The 19,889-nt window shown below is 51.8% G+C and overlaps 2 protein-coding genes across 5 annotated transcripts; one reads left to right on the forward strand and one right to left on the reverse strand.

Moving 5' to 3' along the window:
* The first annotated feature begins 5,303 nt into the window (after positions 1–5,303).
* EGR2 (early growth response 2) lies at positions 5,304–12,400 on the forward strand. Of its 4 annotated transcripts, none has more exons than XM_027840517.1 (3): positions 5,304–5,382; positions 8,243–8,461; positions 9,886–12,400. In XM_027840517.1, exons 2-3 carry the CDS (start codon positions 8,284–8,286, stop codon positions 11,133–11,135), a joined length of 1,428 nt encoding a protein of 475 aa, XP_027696318.1. In that variant the 5' UTR covers positions 5,304–5,382; positions 8,243–8,283; the 3' UTR covers positions 11,136–12,400. The 4 variants fall into 4 exon arrangements, with proteins under 4 accessions (XP_027696318.1, XP_027696320.1, XP_027696317.1 ...); XM_027840519.1 differs by having other exon boundaries at positions 5,308–5,382; positions 8,344–8,461; XM_027840516.1 differs by lacking the exon at positions 5,304–5,382 and adding an exon at positions 5,694–5,778 and having other exon boundaries at positions 8,344–8,461.
* A 2,900-nt stretch (positions 12,401–15,300) lies between these two features.
* ADO (2-aminoethanethiol dioxygenase) lies at positions 15,301–19,518 on the reverse strand. Its single transcript, XM_027840746.1, has one exon. It carries the CDS (start codon positions 19,516–19,518, stop codon positions 18,664–18,666), a length of 855 nt encoding a protein of 284 aa, XP_027696547.1. The 3' UTR covers positions 15,301–18,663.
* Between the last annotated feature and the right edge of the window lie 371 nt (positions 19,519–19,889).

Here is a 19,889-nt window from a genome sequence, read left to right on the forward strand (position 1 = left end):
AGTTGGCGTAGTGGATAGAACACCAGCCCTGAAGTCAGGAGGACCTGAGTTCAAATCCAACCTCAGACACATAACACTTACTAGCTGTGTGACCCTGGGCAAGTCATTTAACCTCATTGCCTAGCCAAAAGAAAAAGAAGAAGAGGAGAAAAAAATCAGCAGACTTGGTCAATGCATCCAAAAGCCCTCATTTGTATCCAGCGTTCTATACTCACGGACCCTAAGCTTGGTCTTTATAATTTGGCAACATTCAATTTCAATTGTTTTATGGTTGTTCTTTCCACTAACATTGCTGTAGTCTTTGTATGTTATTCTCCTGGCTCTTCTGATTTCATTTACATCAGCTCATCCAAGTCTTCCTATGCTTCTCTAGAATCATCCTAGTTATAGCACAGTAATATTCCATTGCATTAATGTACCATGATTTGTTTATCGCTCCCCACCCAACAGGAATCCACTTGGTTTCTAGTTCTTTCTTATTGTTCAGTTGTTTCAGTCTTGCCCCACTCTCCATGACCCTGTTTGGGGTTTTCTTGGCAGAGATGCTGGAGTAGCTTGCCATTTTCTTCTCCAGCTCATTTTACAGATGAGGAAACTGAGGCAAACAGGGGTAAGCGACTTGCCCAGGGTCACACAGCTGGTGTCTGAGGCCGGATTTGAATTTAGGCCTTGCTGACTCCAGGCCAGGAGCTATGTGCACTATGGCACCACCTACCTGCCCACATTAATGACTAGGGGAATCAATAATCGATAATCAATAATCAATAAAGGCCTCTGATGGGAAATAACACCAGAGATGGGTCTTGAAGGAAACTCAGTGTTCTAAGAGGCTGAGAGAAGGAGAGTGTACATCCCAGGCACGGGGAACAGACTGTATAAACATGGAAGATGGGATACACAGTTTGGGGACAAGCAATCAGGTGGATTTGACAAGGGGCTCGAGTATGTAAAGGGAAGTCCTGTGAATTCATTTGGAAAGTGAGGATGGAGCCAGACTGTGAAAGGTCTGAAATGGCAAGCTAGGGGATTTGCATTCTGCCATAGAGGCAATAGCAGGGCCAGAGTGAAGTTTACCGGACACAAAAGAAGTTCAAGTGTTGTCTGGGTAGAGGAGCCTTCCTCTTCCAGATGATAAAAGCCGCTTCCTTATGCTGAGAGGAAAAGAAAATGCAAAGATTTCATTAAAAGTTGTATTTTTGACACAACAAGTTTTTACGAATGTGTAGCCTCCAACTAACTGGGCCAACACTTACTGACGTGCATCCTGAGCTGACAAGCTTTGGAATTCAATAGTAATAGACAATCTATTCATAGGATCATGGATCAGGAGAGGTGATGGACCTCAGAGGTCACTCAATCTTCGACCCTCACCCCCCCCCCCCAGAGGTGAAGAAACTGAAGAACGATTAATTGGCCAAGGTCACACAGGTACTTTGTAAGCTTCAGAGACAGGATTTGAACTTAGGGTCTTGGACTCCAGACCCAGTCTTCTTTCATTGCTCTCCCCATTTCGATTTGTCTTTTTAAAAATGGCGGCGTAGCAATCAGTAGCTTTGACATGATCTTTTTTTTTCTGGCAAGGTGGTACTTTTATACTTTATTCATTTTAAATGGGACAACATCCACTCTTCCTAAACATTTTCTGTCATTTCCTGGTTGAGAAACCACAAGTAAAGACTGCTATTTCATTATAGCTGTCAGTGAGATCCAACGCTGATGTCAATGACTGTTTCTGCACACTCTCTCTCCTGCTTTTTGCTGAAACCTTGCCAGTATTCCTTTACTCATTTGAATTTAGCTGCATGGGTGAAACAACTAGATTTCGAGGGGGAGAAGAAAGCTTGAGTTACAATGCCTGGATGATTAGACCAGGTTAAATGATTGTAGATTAAGGCAGGAGTGAAGGGGATAATAGAAAGGGGTTGCTCTGGAGACCACATGACCTTACCTCTCTACCCCCAAATAAGTCTCGAGGTCAACTCAAGACTCACCTAAAGCTATAATTTCAGTCAGTTTTAGCTGTCATTAACAGACAAGAACTTGGAGATGAAAGGCTCAGTAAGGAACTCTGAACAAGTATTTGTTTTTTCAGGCGTTGTTATGCACCAGGTGCTGGATGAAAAACAACCTTTGCCTTCAAGGAGCCTCCATTCTGGGTGGGGGGAGGGGCAGGGAGATGGATGGGACTCCACACTTACAAGGTTAATGCAAAACAGCCCCAAATAGAGGGGGATGGGGTGGAGCAGGAATGATCTAGCTAGAGGCATGGGCATAGGACCCTTAAACTGAGTGGTGGAGAAAGCCAGGACGTGGAAGAGGCAGAGACGGGGAAGGTAGAGCTGGGGCTTTAGCTTTGCCTGCCCCACCTAGGAATATCAGTCAAGGGGAGATGTTGTGTGCTGCTTTGTGCTGCCTGAAGTTGCTTTTTTCAGCTCTGTAGCAACCCACAGGTCTAAAGAATTAGACATTTCACTCTGCAGCTGGGGGAGTGGAGGTACCACATTAATGTTAGGGATACCGTGTCTTCAAGCCGAAAATAGATCTATGATCGAATCATTGTGACATTCTCTGAAATGGTGCAGGTGACCGCTCCTTCTCCACACCTGCACACTATGTACAACTCCTGTCCATAAGTGCTAAGGACCTTCCCTGCTCACTCCCAGCACTGCAACGAGAACACATTGGTTAGCCTCGGTCCTCACCATTTGATCAGCCCATCTTCCTTTTCAATCTTACATTTCCCTGAAGAAATCCTTGACTCCATGGCTTTGAAGTCGCTTGTTTGACAGACTGCCTGTCTAGCCCCAAAGACAAGCTTCTTGGAGCAGGGATTATTATTTCAGGTCTGTCACCAAAGTGCCTAGCACATGGTTGGCGCTTAATTAATGCTTGTTGATTGTTTAGTTAAATGTTGCAGCCTGTTCACCCTCATCATACGGCTCTCCATTGTTGAGGGAAATCATTTTGAATTCTCCAGAGGCCATTATGTTCCATGACTTGTGGCCACATACCACTGGTACAAAGAGCCAAAGACTGCTAAGGGTGATATAACCCCACGTAAATAAAAGTTCAATAAACAACACAGCGAGTTCTAATTGGCTTTAGGAAGTCTAGTGCCAGGGAAGCATCAGTTAAAGGGCACTTCTGAGAATGATGGATTGGGGGCAGAGGAGAACTATAGGATGACAAGAGGAACAGAAGAATCCCAGAAAAAGTTGGAAACGATTAGCATTCAGGCTGTGTACGGGGTGAACAGGATGGGGAGCTGGGATGGGAGAGAGTAGCATCTCCTCTGAGTCCTCTCAGTTCAAGGGAAAGAATTGAAATTGGCAGATGCATTAATTACCCTGATGGGATCTTGAAGGGTCTGTCTAAGGGGCCATTTGGACAAGTCCATCTTTAGGGGAGAAACGCATCCTTTGCATTATTTCGATACATTATAAACTCCTTGAATCCATCATGCCTGGATACAGCTACCTGCACATAGTAGGGGCAAAAGAGATTTAACTGAATTCTTCATTCAATTTAATCCTGGACTTCTTCCCCCACCCCTACCTCCATCCATAGGAGGCAGAATGGTATAGTAGAGAGAATCCTGACTGAGGAGTCAGAAGATCTGGGTTCAAATTCCGTCTCAAGCTACATAGACCTCGGACAACCTCTTTGGGAGGGGTAGTAGACAGCCTCTGAGACCCCTTCCAGTTCTGGATCTATGATCCTGTATGTGGGTCTTCCCTTTCCCTATCTCGATTAGCACAATCCTGCTAACTCCATCAGATATCTATTTCCTAGTCATTTTTAAACCACATCACCGATATTCTAGAGTCTAAAGGGCTGTCCTCCTTATTTCCCTCCCACTAGAACCTGGACTTGTCCTTGAGACCTCCAGCTTTGGATAAGTGAACTTTCATTTCAATTTAAGCAGTCCCTTCCCTCAAAACATGCCCTCCCTTCTAGCTCCCCTTTATGTATTGTCTTCCCCCATTAGAATGACCCCCCTTCCCCATACTTTCCCACCTCTATCTCTTGGAGGACATAGACTTGTCTAGCTTCCTTGTATCTGTAATCCCGGCACATAGTTAGCATTTGATAAGTTTTTTTTTTTCATTCATTCATTCTTCACATGCATGGGCACCTCAGGAGACAAAGCAAAGCTACTGGTTTCCATCAGACAAACCTGGTGATGAAACTGGAGAGGGGCCTTTTCCTGACCTATTGGTTGTGCCAAACTCCCCGGGGCAGGGATTGCTTGGCACCTTGGTCTCTGCACCCCCAGCGCCTTCCTTGCGGGGCAGGAATTTAAGAAATGCCTGCTGTTGTCTTGAATGAAGCTATTTTCATTTGGTTAATCAAAAGGCACTCTGACCTCTTTTTACTTTTTCAAACCTCAGCCGAGCTCTTTCCAACAGTGGGCTATCAGGAGACCAGGCCCGACCACCTGGACCACTTGCTGCCTCGGCGAGCCCTTCCACACCCAAAGGGCACTAGCCCTCCACCTCCTCTGCCTTAAGCTGCTCTATGGAGGGTAGGAATCGGACCCAGTCCCAGCTCTGTGGCAAACGGCCCGAAAAGCCTGTGCAGGCTTGAGGTAAACAGTTTTCCGGGAACCTGCTCAGACATTGGAAAAGTCAGGATTTCGCCCGGGGAGTCACCTTCGTTTCCCTCTCCCAAACAGCCCGAGCGCATCCGTCCAACCTCTCCCTGTCTCCCCCATCCCCCTGGAACCCTCCTCTGGGTCGGTGCGGCGGCCCCCGGTCTGGATGGTCCCAGTGGTCGAAGCCTGAGCCTCCCTCTCCCCTGGGCGTGCAGTCTCTTCTAAGGTGGGACAGCGGCATCCAGCATCCTTGGAGGGCCCGTCTAGAAGGGCCTCCATCCCTCCGGGACCGACGCTCTCCCCCTTGGCCTGCCCAGCGAGAGCGCGGCCGCTCTCCCGCGCCCTGCGCGCCCTCCCTTGGGCTCTCGGGCTCCGGCTCCCCAAGCCTGGTGAGGCGGCATCGCGCCGCCCCCTCCCGCGGAGCCCCCTCCTGGAGCTGCCGCCGCCCGGGCTTGCAGGCGAGGCTGCTGCCGCCGCGGCGAGCAGCCGCCCACGTGTGCGCAGAGGAGCGAAGGCCGAGCAGGCGCGGAGACCCGCGCTCACTGCCCCGGCTGCCTCCTTCTCCTCCCCTGCGGGGGCGTCGAGGTCCGGGGCCCGGGGCGGTAACCCGAGCCCCCCTCATTGTGTGCGCCCTCCTGCATTTGCATAACCTGCCTGGGGCTCCTTCGCGGGGCTCCAGGCTGGCCATGAGGCTCGGGGTCCCGTCCGGGGCACCGTCGAGCCCGTGGTCAGCCAGGGGACCTTGGCCCAGCCGGTTCCAGCGCGGCCAGAGCCGGGCGGGTCGAGTGGTAAGTGCTCATTTTTCTTTAGGGGACTTTGCCGGGGCTCCGAACGCGCCTCCAGACCAGGGCCGAGGGCTGCGGAGGTCGAGGGTGTGTGGAGGCCGGGGCCCACGCCCACCTCTAGACCGCTCCCTTCCTTTAGTTCTTTTTCCTAACCGAGAGAAAGAGAGCGCTACTGTCTGAGCTCGAAACTTGCCCTAGGCGGGCATCTCCTTCTCCGAAGGGAGAGGGACGATGGAGACGGCTCCTCCGCCGGGAGCTGGAGGGCAGCTGGGAGAGCAGCGAGCCCCCCCAGGTCCTACGGGACTCCCAGCCTCCCCAGCCCGCCTCGTGCCTGCGCTGGGCAGTGGGGCCAGCTCCAGCTCACCCGACTTTGGGCTGTTTGGGTCTCGGAGCGTGCAGGTGAGCCCCGGAACGGCCTGCAGCGCCGCGCTCCCTCCACGGCGTGGCGCCCCGGCCTCCTGGGTGTCAGCCTTCGGGGGGCTGCGGACAGCCGAGACGCTCGGGGAGGGGGGAGTGGTGGCGATGGGGGTGGGGGTTGGGGAACGGCTTCAACTCGCGAATTTAATTCAGGCGGGAGCGGCCAGGGACCTCACACTAGCTCCCTGGCCCCAGCCTGGAGAGCCCCAGGAGAGAGGGTTGGGTGCAGACGGGGCTGTCTGTCCTTGGACTATGGACGAGAGAAGGCGCCAGGGGACGGAGTGCGGAGGGGTCTTGTCTGTAGGGCCCAACGAGGTGGCCCTTACCCAGCCTTGCTAACTAACACGGGGGCTCGCGGCGAAGCCGGGGGTGACGGCCTCCCCCTAACCCTGGACTTGGCGTCCTGGGATATCCCGTTTGCGCACGGAGCGCACCGCTCGTTGACCGAAACAGACCTCGGTGAAGCGTAACGTGGTGTAGGTCTGAGCCCTGCAGGTCCGTGACGCTTCCCGCGGCTCGGGGAGAAGAAGGAAGGTCTAGCAAAGGTGCTGAAGCTGGACCCTAGCTAGAACGGTGTTGTAGATGTGGGTGGATAGCGCTCATAAAGCCAGAAAAAGGCAACAAGTTGGGGAGGGGAGGCTACGTTTCTAAAATTGTTTTTGGAACGAAACAGAAAAGGTTTCCATCAGGGTCAGTTTCTAAAGTCTCAAAGGAAACTCGCCGGCTGTAATTGAAGGGGTGAAACCGGAGTTACGAGACGGGTGTGTTACATTATCACAGACTCGCATCCGGGGAGGCCAAACCTGCGGTCGCTGGAGCTCCAGAGAAAGGATTTTTTTCCCCTCCGAAAGCGAGTGCGTGCTTGTGTGTGAGCGCGCGTGTAAGGGAGTGTGCGTGTGTGGGTGCCTGTGAGTGGGGGTGTGAGGTATAGTCTGCGCAGGGTTTGAGTGCGGGTGTTTGGTCGCCGGTCCCGTGCCGTGGGACGTGGGAGCGTGCGTGTCCGGCAGCGGATTGGGGTGAGTCGGGGGAGCGGGGTGGTTTGTGGTGGAGACGGCGGTTTGGGAAGCCGCGGTTCTGAGGAGGTGGCGAGCTCCCGGAGAGCGCAGGGACTCTAGTTGTCTGCCTCCAGGGAGGCCGTGGGCGTGAGGTGTGGGAGTGGGTCGGGAGAGACTGGAGGCGTGCGATTGTGTGTAGAGCGTAGCGGAAGTGTGCGAGTGTGAGGGAGTGAGTGTGCTCCCGCGCGCGCGCGCGCGCGATGGGGCCGGGTTGCTGTCCAAGCCGCCATCTGGACATCCACCCCCACGCAGCCGACCGCCCAGATGTCCTGGGCAGGGAGCCCGCTAGCCGAAGCCGCCCGGGTCTCTCTCTCCAAGGTGGGGCCACGGCCGCAGCTCGCCCGAGTCCCCGGCGTCCAGCGGGGCCGGGTCCCCAGCCCCCCGCGGTGCCCCCGTAGCCAAACCCACCCGGAACGCCTGGTTCCGTTTTCGGCCCGGCTAAAGGAGCGCAGACTTTGCCCCGAGGCCGCGGCGCAGCCCTCCTGCGGCGGGCGCGTCCGGCCCCGTCCGGCCCCGCCGCCGTGCCCCGGGGAGCCCACGGGGGCAGGTGAGGCCAGGTGCGCCGCCCCTGCCGGGCCCGGCACTTTGCGGTTTCGCGCGGCCCCGAAAGTGAGTAGGGGTTGGCCCGGCAGCCGCGTCTCGGCGGCGCTCGGTTTCTTTCCGAAGTTTAATTTTCCGGAATGGCTCCCAAACAAGGGCCGGGGGCGGGGCTGCTGCCGCCGGATCCTAGCCTTTTTTGGAAAGGCCCCGGGAACCGGAATTCCTCCCGGCTGGCTCCGGGGAGGCCGGGGAGCGCAGGCAGCCCGTCCCACCCTCTTCGCCCTCAGGCTAAGCGGGGGGGGGGGGGGGGCGGGGCCCGCCACCCCCCTGGGCTGCCCCCCTGGCCGCCCTCCGAGCCCTCCCGGACCCCGCACCGGCCCGCAGAGCCGGGGACGCCCGGGAGACCGACCCAAGCTCGTATGCAAATAAGCCATGTGACTGCAAAGCCGACTTGCCCGTCCCTGTTCCTCAGTCCATATATGGGCAGCGACGTCACGGGCATTCAAGGCCTGCCCATAAATACTTAGAGCCACACTTTCCGTCTAACTGAGCGAGCTGCAGTTGATTAATAGCTCGGCAAGGGGACCCACTGACTGTTACAACAACATTACACCGGCAATTCTTAGGCTCTCAGCAGCGGGGACACAGGCAGGCAGGCAGGCAGACAGGCAGTGAGGGGCCAACATCTATTTTTCAGTTGGAGCAAACAGACAAACAAAAACTTGCTGGCTGGTTTTTATTGGGGCTTTTGATTTTTTTTTGGAGGGGGTGTTGTTTTAAGAGTGGGGGGGAGACCGACGGAGGAACCCCGGGGCTACCCCGTCACCAAAACGGCTTCTTTGGCAATTCAGGTAGCAAGGGAGTTGGGTCTCCAGGTTGTGAGTTGGAGCAAATGATGACCGCCAAGACCGTAGACAAAATCCCAGTAACTCTCAGTGGCTTTGTGCACCAGCTGTCTGACAACATCTACCCGGTGGAGGACCTCGCATCGGCTGCTGCCACTTCGGTGTCCATCTTTCCTAATGCCGATCTAGGAGGACCCTTTGACCAGATGAACGGGGTGACGGGAGGTAAGGAAGGTGCCTCGATCCTTTCCAGCTCTGCTCTCCGTGAGCAGCATGCTTCAGTGTGTAGTAGATGGAGGGGTAGTGAGTCTGTGAGTGGGTGGGTGAAGTGGTTGTTTCGGGGGACAGAGTCGATCTGGGGCACATTTAAAATAGGTAGGGGCTTATATGGAGGAGCCGGGTGGGTGTATCTGCTAACTGGGCAGCCCTGTTCCCAATACCCTTGGTGGCTGGGGTGCTTTGATTTAGGAGGAGAGATGTGTGACTAATAGCTAACATTTATATAGGGCTCGCTCTGTGCCAGGCACCTCGCTAAGCCGTTTTACAATCGTTAGAGTAAGCCTCCCTTCAGCCGACCGGAGCTCTGGAAGTAGGGATGCAAGTCCTAGACAGGGTACTGGAGGCTTTTTCAGTCTCCCACATCATCTCCCTACTCAGTCCACTTATCCACCACTCCAGGCATCCCCTCCCCTTGGAGGGGAGGCAACGTGATGGGAAATTTAGGGGTTGGGGGGAAACCAGGGAGGAGAACCCAAGAGGGGAAGAGAATAAAAGCCCTTCAGCCTCGGGGAAAGAAGGAGGGTGCGGACGAATGACGCCAAGCTGCCAGAAGGATTCTTTGCTTCCAGGGATCCTCTCACCGGCCGCGCACAGTGGCCGGCAGAGTCCTGGTGAATTAGTGAGATTGCGGCTTTGGGGAGACAGACGTGGAGGTGTAAGAAGAGGAGGTGGAGGGAAGGGGGGGGTGGTTAAGGAGGCTGCCTCTGGAGGACGGCGTTGGGCTGGTTTCCCAGGCAATGAGAGGAAACCGAAGTGGCTTCTCCAGCATCCAGAATTTCTTTTCACCTCCTCAAGTGCCTATGGGGCAAGGTCGAGGGTGCTGGCATGGTTCGGGGAGGAGGAGGGAGAGAGGGAGAAACCTGTAGAATTTCTCTTCCTGCCGTGCCCCAGCTCCCTCCCTTACTCATCAGCTGATCCTCAATAGGAGAAAGAGGGATGAGGCGAAGGAGACATGCTGGGAGGGAGCGGGAGTCCCTGGAGCTGGGAAATACCTGAGGCTCTTCTCCCCTTTGCCCCAGCCCCTGGGTGTCCTGCTCCCTGGCAGCTTCCCCTGTGATCTGCTGTTGGGCAGGGCTCTCTGGAAGACCCAGTTGTGTGTGTGTCCCACAGGTGAAGGAGAAGGGGGAGAAAGTTTTTGGCAGACCAGGGATTTATGGCTTATGATTATGGTTGGGGTATAGAGGGGAAGTGGGAGCAAAGCTTCTGTCTGGCTCCCTATCCACAGCCCTCTGATGGGAATCCTTCAGCATGTCCAGCTTCCCTTCCCTGTGGTCCTTTCATAGAGATTTGAGTGTATGAGGATGAGCCTAATTTTCTCTCTACTCCCCCAGATAACTATCCCCATCTTCATTCTCCTTTTCTGGTTACAGATGGCATGATCAACATTGACATGACTGGAGAGAAGAGGTCCCTGGATCTGCCCTATGCCAGCAGCTTTGCTCCTGTCTCTGCCCCTCGGAATCAGACCTTCACTTACATGGGCAAGTTCTCTATTGATCCCCAGTACCCTGGTGCCAGCTGCTATCCAGAGGGCATCATCAACATCGTGAGTGCAGGCATTCTGCAGGGGGTGACGGCCCCAGCCTCTACCACTGCCTCGTCTAGTGCCTCCTCTGCCTCTCCCAACCCCCTGGCCGGGGGACCTCTGGGGGTGTGCACCATGTCCCAGACCCAGTCTGACCTGGACCACCTCTACTCACCTCCACCTCCTCCTCCTTACTCAGGCTGCACAGGAGACCTCTATCAGGACCCCTCGGCTTTCCTGCCTTCAGCCACCACCTCCACTGCCTCTTCTGCCCTTGCCTATCCACCACCCCCTTCCTATCCATCTCCCAAGCCTGCCACAGACCCAGGCCTCTTCCCCATGATCCCAGACTACCCAGGCTTCTTTCCGCCTCAGTGCCAGCGGGACCTTCATGGTGCGGGGGGCCCAGACCGAAAGCCATTCTCCTGTCCTCTGGATTCTCTCCGGGTCCCACCACCACTTACCCCACTCTCCACCATCCGTAACTTTACTCTGGGAGGCCCCAGTGCTGGGGCCACTGGGCCTGGGGGCAGTAGTGGCAGTGACGGGGGTCCCCGACTCTCTGGGAGTGCTGCAGCTGCTGCTGCCTACAACCCTCACCACTTGCCACTTCGTCCTATACTTCGCCCACGAAAGTACCCGAACCGGCCCAGCAAGACTCCGGTTCATGAACGCCCATACCCGTGCCCGGCCGAAGGCTGTGACCGGCGCTTCTCCAGAAGTGACGAACTGACCAGACACATCCGAATCCACACTGGCCACAAGCCCTTCCAGTGTAGGATCTGCATGCGGAACTTTAGCCGCAGTGACCACCTCACCACCCACATTCGCACCCACACCGGGGAGAAGCCCTTTGCTTGTGACTACTGCGGCAGAAAGTTTGCCCGCAGTGACGAACGGAAACGTCACACCAAGATCCATCTCCGGCAGAAGGAGAGGAAGGGCAGTGCCCCTTCATCCTCAGGGCCAGGGGCCTCTTCCACCTCCTGCCCAGGGGGGACCCAGTCTGGGGGGGCCTTGGGCAGCAGCAGTGGCAGCAGCATTCTGGGTGGGGGTCCCCTGACCTCTTGCGCCTCTCGGACCCGAACACCTTGAGTACAGACTCTTGACCTGACCAGCTCCTCGAGGGTCCACAAGGCCCTTTTCCAACCCAAACTGCACAAACACTACCACTGGCTCCTCACCCCTCCCTTCGAAGCTGGAAGGGTCTGGGGGGGTGGGGACCCTATCACTGCTCCCCTTTCAGCTGAGAAGCAGGTCCTTCCTGAAGCTGGGCTCATTTTGGTCTCTAAGATGAGGTGACTCTGACTGGGGGTTACAGGGAAGGATCGATCTCAAGGGGCTGGAATGAGGATCCCTGCCCTGCAGAAGCTGGGGTTTTCTACCCTCCTTTCCAAAGGGTTGTTGGACTGGAGTTTTTACTCCCTGCCCCCCTCCCTCCACTCCCTTTTGCTTTGATGTATCCATGACAGTATCTTGACTCTGGGCATTGGAGTTGATCTGGGACCCCATGAAAGTAGGTTGGGAGATGCTGATGCCTTAGAGAAGTGGGCTCAGCCCAAGGCCCCAAACTGATGTGCACTTTATCTTAGCATGGTGGCTGCTTTGGGGGGGGGGGGCTGAACAATGAGCCAAGCACAGACTCGAAATCGAATTCTGGGAGCCTCCAACAGTGGTCAGAGCTCATTCCAGCCCTGTAAGCAATATGTAGTGTAAGCTAACCTAGAGAAGAGAAGTGCAATCTGGTGAGATAGACTTGGCAGTGATGCTTTTTCAGTAGTTTGAAATTGTAAATGGCTATTTTTTCAGTGTATATTCACTCAGATATTAGTGTTATTTTTTTTTTTTTATGTGCACTGTTCTTCAAGATCTCAACTTTTGGGAAAGAAAAAGGGAAGTGTTTATGATCTATTGAAACCAGAATCAGAGTATAACTTATTTAAAGGGGGATGTACATATATTCTCTAAAACTAGGATGCATGCAATTATGTGGACGTGTCCTCGGTGCCTTGTGTGATGTAGACAATGTTGCAGTGTCTGCATGTAAATGGGTTGCCTTATTAATTACTGAAAAATCACTCCCTGGTTTTAGTATGCCTGTACATTTCTGCCTATTAATATTGGGATTTTTTTTTTAGAAACTATATTTTTGTACACTGTTTTGTGACTTTAAAGTGTTAATTTTGGAGTAAAATGTCAAATACAGATGTAAATAACATTACAAGAGCTGACTCCACTGGTTATAAGCTCTCGATAGCTGTGGAGTTATAAATTGTTTATCACCATAATGCACAGCCAGTAACTGGAATTTGGATGATGGATGGTTTGTGATCCTAGTGTAAATAAATACTTTTCAACAATAGCTTTGCTGCACAAATCTTTTATGAAAGATAACAGAGAAGTGGAGGTGGTAGAGGTTGGTGGGGGAGGGTTACTTTAGTAAATATTTTCTTCTTTAGCCTCCCTTTGTCTTGGGGTTATTCGTGCTTTAGACAGACTTTTTTTTTGGTGAAGGCCCAAAGCAGATTTCTCTTATGAGGTTTATGAACTAGCTTTTTCCCCAAAATAGTGAAATTGCTGAGCCCAGCCTAAGACCCCAAAGTTTTCCTTTCCAGGACGTAAGTGCCCTCTAACCCCCAAGTAATCTCCATTCATAATCAAGTGTTAGGGCTGTGGGTATTTCCCCTATGTATTAGTGTCAAAACGGGGAGGCGGCGTTTTGACTCATTGTTCCGTCCTTTAAAACAGTTCCCTGCCTGAGTGGGCCCCGGAAAATAAATACTTACAAACAAGTGCCCACTCCATTGGAGACACTTTCAAAACCATGATCCTCTAGAGGCTGGAGCTCAGAGATGCACCTTTGTGGAAAGTGTTGTGGGGAGGGCAGGCTGGAAACAACTTTCAGTTTCCAGGATTAAGCTTTCACAACCACAGAAAACTTTTTTTGAAAAATGCTTATCTCCTATTTAGATCAGAATGCGCTCAGACACTGCTGGTGACTGCATCAGTGGGCTGCCACAGGAATTACCCCAGGACTCATTTCTCTCCGTCTTTCAGTTCAATTAATTACATTGTCTGGTCCTATCGCCGCGGTAGAGGGGGAAAACGGAGGCTTCAGAGAGACTGACTGGCCCAAGGTCATATAGGTTAATGGGGCTCTGGGAGGAGTAGCAAAGTAATTAGTACCCAGCGGATATTACAGGTGTGTGCCTTTAGGAAAACCACAAACACACACACACACACACACACACACACACGCACACAACAAACAAAAACAAACAAAAAAACCCCCCAAGATTTGAACCCATTAGGGGTGGTATTCATATTGCTAAAGAACTCTTTGCCATTCAAAAGGATTCACCAAAGTGTTTCATTAAATTGGGGACTTCCTAGTGAATTTTAAATACAACTCCCATTTCCAAAAATATCAGTTTACAGTATGTTTTCACAAACAAGTAATTTGGTCAAAGACTCTACTATCGCTGTTCCAAGTCTGCGACCATTATCGGCCAAATAACTTGAATTCACATTTTAGTCCATCTTAACTGCATTCCTGAAGGGATGGATGGGAGTCAGGAATTTCTACAAACTAGTCCAGCAACACAATCCGTTGAAACAGGGTTTCCCGATGTGCCCCCCCTTCCTTGGCAGGCCCCCTTAGGATGATTGGGTGTCACTCCCCTGGTGGCTTGGAGGGTAACCTGTACGTGGAATACTTTCCCAGTGGGAGAGACAACTGAAACCTACCTGCCACCTTTGCACTCTGCCTACTGGCCTCTCCTTTCTCCTGCCTCTTTGGTACTTTGATCCTGCCTTCATTTTTCCCCAAATAAAGCCGTGTTTTTTCTATGACAACTAACTTAGGACTACAAAATGAGTCTGCTATGATTTTACCAAATAATTAGGGCACACAATTTCAGTCTATGCAGGCAAGTGTAATCAAAAGAAAACTTTAAAATTTGCAAATAGGTAAAAAAAAAAACCACAGAAGTGATTCCAACACTCACATCAGGCTAATGTATAAGTTTGAATTAATTTTGAATGTAACAGTCTCATTTCTCATTGAGCTTTTTGATACTTTCTTTTTTTTATTTTTTTGGCTAGGCAATGGGATTAAGTGACTTGCCCAGGGTCACATAGCTAGTGTTATGTGTCTGAGGCCATATTTGAACTCAGGTCCTCTTGAATACATGGCTGGTGCTCTATCCATTGCACCACCTAGCTGCCCCCAACAAATTGGTACTCCTTTTTAAAAATTTTTTTGTCATTGAGCTTTTTTGAGAATATACTTCAAGGTCTTCCCTCCCATACATACATACACATACACACTTAAAGGCACTTTTTCAAATTTTCTAATTACAATCTACGTGGTCATTATCTTGAATCACATTTGACTTTCATGGGAGTACGTAATCCTTACTTGGATTTTGGATTCTATTGAGCTTTTAAAGACTACATTTAAAGATGACTTTTTTTTTGCCAACCTATAAATGTTTTATTGAATATGATTGCTGATGTATTCCTGTTGCTACTGGGATGTACTTATTAAAAAGTAGCTTCCAGACAGTAACCCCTTAGAGGTTCATAATGCTCAGGAGATTGTTCAGTGCACATGAAGAACCCACCCATTAAAGAAACTTAAAAGCTTTGAAGAGTTGAAACCAGTGTGCTCTTTTATTTCAGCATCCCAACAGCTGGGGAAAAGGGAAGAAATTAAACCGGCATGTAAATATTCACACTAGTATGCCAGCTGATGGCCATTTTAAGGGAACTAGGGGGAGGGAGTGGGGAGGATGGTCAGCATTAAACACACTGTGTTGCTGGAGATGCTAAGAGGCTGAGTGGTCCCTGAACAAGTGCAGCACAGGATGAAATACAAGAAGAGGAAAGAAACTTAAGCCAGTTTCTTTCTTCAATGATACACAGATTTCTTGTTAAATAGAGAAAGAGTTTTGTCTGTTGAGGCAAATATTGTGCTTTTAAATTGCGGTTTCAGCTGCTTTCCATCTGATGTCTTAAAGGTACATAGAGCTTGAAGGATCCACTACATGTGTTTGCTGAAGTTGCTATTACTTGGGCAGGAGAAACGGTTTCCCACATAAAGTAATCATTTCTGGTATATGCGAAGGGTTCTTAACCTGGTGTCCATGAATTTAAATTTTTCTGTTGTTAATTAATTCAATATAATTGGCTTCCTTTGTAATACTGTGTATCTTATGCATTCAAAAACATTATTCTGAGGAATCCAAGACAAAAAAGGTTAAGAACCCTTGGTCCAGGCAATCTTTAATAAGCAATTGAAATGTACAAGTTGAACATTTTACACCTCTATTTTCCAAAAGATACAGTGAACACTTAAATCCAGAAACTCCAAATGGTCCCATCAGAAGCAGCAGAATCTACGCTGGGCTTAGCAAAGTTTTTGTGTTTGACACCAGATGCCTCAGTGTATTCTAAATAATCAGTCTCTCTAGTCTGTCACCTCTTTCTTGAAATGGTTGGACACTCCAAGTTCTTGTTCCTAGATCAAGTGGAGTAGGATCACCCTTCCAATGTTTGATCACAGTGGAACATCCGAGGCTAAAAGGTTCTAAGTTAAACATATACTGCCTTCCTCTCTGGGCAGCAGAACTAGTACAAGTCACAGAACCACCGGGAATGGATCAGCAAGGACTGGATTCTTCCAAAGCCGACATGACTAAGGCAGCTTTAAGGAAAACGAATGTAAAAGAAGGATAAAACAGGTGGACTTAAGGAAGTTACAGCTCTTAATGTAATGTTCAAGGAATCCACCCTATGGAGAACACGCAGGCTACTTGAATATACTGGCACTTTCATTAATAAATAGCAAACAGGCAACATTTTAATCCATGCAAAGCATACTTATTAAAAACAGTTACTACTCAAGGGGGAAAAAAGAGCATCAGAAACATTTATATTGAATTACTTCTCACCCGTAAGAGGAAATTATTGCATTTTTTGTATTAAATAGAAAAACATTTAATGATTCATTTCAGTGTGCTCATTAGTCTCTTATATTTTAATAAACAAGAAAACACCCTATGTTCTTAGGAGTAGGTGTAGTCCTCAAAACCACATTAAGTCATCTCTCTGTCTGGTTGTTAAACAGTCCATGTGATGGAGGGAGCATGACATAGCAGCATCTGGAGTCAGTTCAGTGCATCAAGGTGCCAGCTGAATCCTTTGGCCCTTTGCTCCCTGGTCCTGAAGCCTTCGAGCAGGGAGGGATTCTCTTCCTCAATGGCTTGCTCAAGTCCTAGTAAGCTCTAGAAAAGGTGCCTTTTGTTGTCATCACTGCTGACCTCTCCTGCTCAGAGAACGCAAGGCAAATGGCGACCATCTGGTAGAATAATCCAATGAAAACCCCAAACAAGGGAGATTGTTCCTTTTCTGGTCAATGGCGATTTTAGGGAAACTTTTGGAAAGCACCTTAAGCTTTTCCAAAAGTTGCTGCTTGTCTGAGAACCTTATTATTCATTTTTGAATGGAATTCTGAAGAATAAGGTAGAACTCAGCATCATTATTGTCCCACTGCAGAACGAGTTAGCAAAAGTCAGCTTGATAGAATCAGCCGTATTAATGTAAAACTTCACATAAATTACAAGTAACACTTTATCGAAGTTAACTGCTTCTATTCTACAATGTATTTCCAAAAGTAGGTATGCCATAACCATACCATAATACATTCATCACTGTGCTCGGGGGAAAAAAATGAACACATTTGATATTAATGCTTTTGTAAGTAAATTGAGTTGCATATATAGCATTTATTGTATTTAATATTTGAGCTTTCTGAGCTAGGTAAAGAGCTGCCCCGAATTGTCTAAAGGTGTATTACATCACACACTAGGGTATCAGACTACAATAAAAAACATCTGAACATAACCCTACCTCCCCCTAACCACATTTTGTTAGTACACGTGGAAAAGAAGACACGGGGATGTGTGTCTACCAGTACCACAAGAGTGGTATGTCATAAATTCAGCAGGCATTTACAAAACAAAATCAAAAGGATCCCTTGTGGAATTCATTCATTTATTCTTCTGCAAAAGCAAGGAATCAAAAGATCCCTAGCACCGGGGCCTCTGTTACCCAGTGTGCATAAGGAGGTATAGGCACATAATTTTCCTGCAGGATGAACATCTTTCACCAACTACAAAATATTTTCCCTTATTAGAAAGGTTGGAACTCACACATCCCCACATGGGCAAGTCAATCAAGACTGCTTGTACGACAGCTGGGCAAATTTTAAGGAGTTTATTTCTACAACTCATTTTTATTAAAAATTTTATGAAAAAGCAAATTCTATAAATAGTATAAAGAGAAAAACAATAAGGGCTCCATAAGTCTGAAGCAAATTGTCTCAAACATCTGTATACAAAGTGAAGATGCTCAGTAGCCTAGGTAAAAAAAAAAAAAAAATACCACAGTAAACCAACCCAAATCTCCCTAATCCCAGATATTGACTGTTAATAATTAACAGGGGGCTGGGGAGGGTTTGGTCCAACACTTCAGTGCCTTCGATAACAAACCGTCCTCTACTCTGTTCTCTCAGCCCTATCAACCGCACCTGCAACCACGGGAAAACTCTCTTGGGCCTGGTGCAGTTGGAGGTAGGCCTCCTCCTAGCCATTCCTCCTTGGAGAGCTCCTGGCACCATGCTGCCAATAACGACATCACTGAACACATCAGCCACACAGCTGGAAGCCCCAGTTCACTGGCACATGAGATCGCTTGATCCGAAGTCTTGGAGGGAAAGTGAACCATTTGTCACCATATTAATTTTCTCAGCTTTGGCAGGAAACTGTTGGAAGTAGGGGATATGGAATTTAACTGCAGGCTTGCGGGTGGGGGTTTACATTCAACTGCCTGGAAGCATAAAAAATGCAGCTCTTCCATGTCCTCGGATGGATCTGGAAATACAGAATTACCCAAAATATGTCTTTTAGAAAGAGAGAGAGAGGATCAAGATGGAGGGGATTATAGTCTTTTCCCAAGCACACGATGGAGAAATAGGCCTAAGTCTTCCAAGGGGTCCCTGCGCAGCCTGCACCATTCCTCAGCCTGTCAGCCCAGGCGAGCAGGGGCGGTCCAGGCTAAGGAAGAGGGGCTGCCTGCTAGTCCTACAAGTCCCATAAAGAGGAAATATCCTGTCCATAGGCATGCATAGTTAGGTATATTGGTTTCACCCCCATCTCTTTGAAAAAAGAAGGAAAAAAAAAAAAAGGAATTTGCTTTCGCCGCTGATTTACTTGCACCTTGGTTTGAACACTTGCCGCGGTAGGAGTCTCCTCCGCCCAATTACGGCCAATCTCCCCTTCCCAGCCACCCGGATCCAGAGGATTCAAACCGGAGGGGTCATGCACACAGACGGTCACTCCGTTAGGATGGAGATGACATCCCCGGGGATGGAGACACACAAACAAAAGGGGCGGTGGACTAGTTACTGGGTGACTTTTCTACTCCAGGAAAGGGGTCTTCTTCGGGGGAGGGGGGAGGAAGAAGATTCATTATGGCTTTTGGATGGAAGCGCCGGGGCTCCTCCCCCTTCCCCGCCCCGGGAAGCAGGGGATGGGGGGGTGGGGTCCCAGGGGCGCCCCGCTCACGGCGTGACCTTGGGGCCCGGGTAGGGCTCGCCCTCGCACCAGAAGTCGGCCGCCTGGGGCGTCTCCAGCAGCCACACCTCCCGGGGCACCGGCAGCGGCGCGGCCGGCCCGCAGCCGAGGCCGGCGTCGGGGGGCCCGGCCGGCGCGGCGGCCTCCAGCAGCCGGTAGTAGTGGCAGTCTCGGCCGTCGTCCGGGTCGTAGGGCGGGGCGAGGATGTCCAGAAAGGCGGCCGGCCCGTCCACGGCGTCGATCTGGTGCAGGTTGTCTCGGTGCGGGCTGAGCAGGCACGGCGCGCTGGCCTCCGTGTACTCGGCGCGGGAGCGCAGCAGGGCCCGGCGCACCACGGCGCGCTGGCCGGGCCGCAGCGGGGGCTCGAAGCGGGGCGGGGCGGCGGGGGCCTGCTGCGGCGGCGGCGGATGCGGCTGCGGCTGCGGGCCCTCCCGCGGCGCCCCCGGGCCCTCCCCCGGCAGCGGGTCCAGGCAGCTGATGCGCAGCGTGCCGTAGAGCACCTTGAGCACGCCGTGCATGCCCGGGTGGTCGTGCAGCGGGATGGACGTGCCGCTCTTGAGCAGGAACACGCCCAGGCTGAACTCGGCCGTCTCGCAGATGTGCATGTAGGTGACGGGCGGCAGGTGCGGCGGCCGCGCCGGCGGGGGCGAGGGCAGCGCGGCCCGCCGCGGGCTGATGTTCAGGTCCTCGGCGCGGAGCTGGCTCAGCAGCTGCTGCAGCTGCTGCAGGTTCTCGGGGAAGCCCGCCTCGGGCGCCCCGCCCCCGCCCCCGCCGCGGCGGAAGGTCAGCCGCGCCTGCCGGGCGATGCGCTGGATCAGCGTGGCCATGTTGTCCCGCGGCATGCCGCCGCCCGGGCCCGCCGGCCGGCCGAGCCGCCGCCTCCGCCGCCGCAGCAGCCTGCGCGCGCCGCGACGGCCTCAATGGCTCCCACGCGCGCGCCGCCGCGCACGCGCAGCAGGCCCCCCCGAGCCGCGGGGGAGGGGCGAGCGGGCACCGGGCGAAGGAGCGGGGTGGGGGTCGGGGGCGGGGGTCGGGGGGGGGGCGAGCGGGTCCTCCCTTTCACCTCGCTCCCGTTACTCCATTCATGCCGCCCCGGGGCCAGCGGACTCGGGCCGACCCCTAGATGCGTGTGCCTGCCCCGCGGCGCCTGCTGGGACTTGTAGTTCTTCGCCCCCCCCCGCCCCTCACCGAGCGCGGACTTGGAGGAGAAGCC

Source organism: Vombatus ursinus, unplaced genomic scaffold, assembly GCF_900497805.2.
Source record: "Vombatus ursinus unplaced genomic scaffold, bare-nosed wombat genome assembly UNPS02014847.1, whole genome shotgun sequence".
Taxonomy (NCBI): Eukaryota; Metazoa; Chordata; class Mammalia; order Diprotodontia; family Vombatidae; genus Vombatus; species Vombatus ursinus.

Excerpts from the sequence above, each read along its gene's own strand:
- EGR2 (XM_027840517.1), top strand. The coding sequence starts at position 8,284 with ATGATGACCGCCAAGACCGTAGACAAAATCCCAGTAACTCTCAGTGGC. Across the intron at positions 8,462-9,885 it reads GATGAACGGGGTGACGGGAG|ATGGCATGATCAACATTGAC; the intron begins GTAAGGAAGGTG and ends TTCTGGTTACAG.
- ADO (XM_027840746.1), bottom strand. The coding sequence starts at position 19,518 with ATGCCGCGGGACAACATGGCCACGCTGATCCAGCGCATCGCCCGGCAG.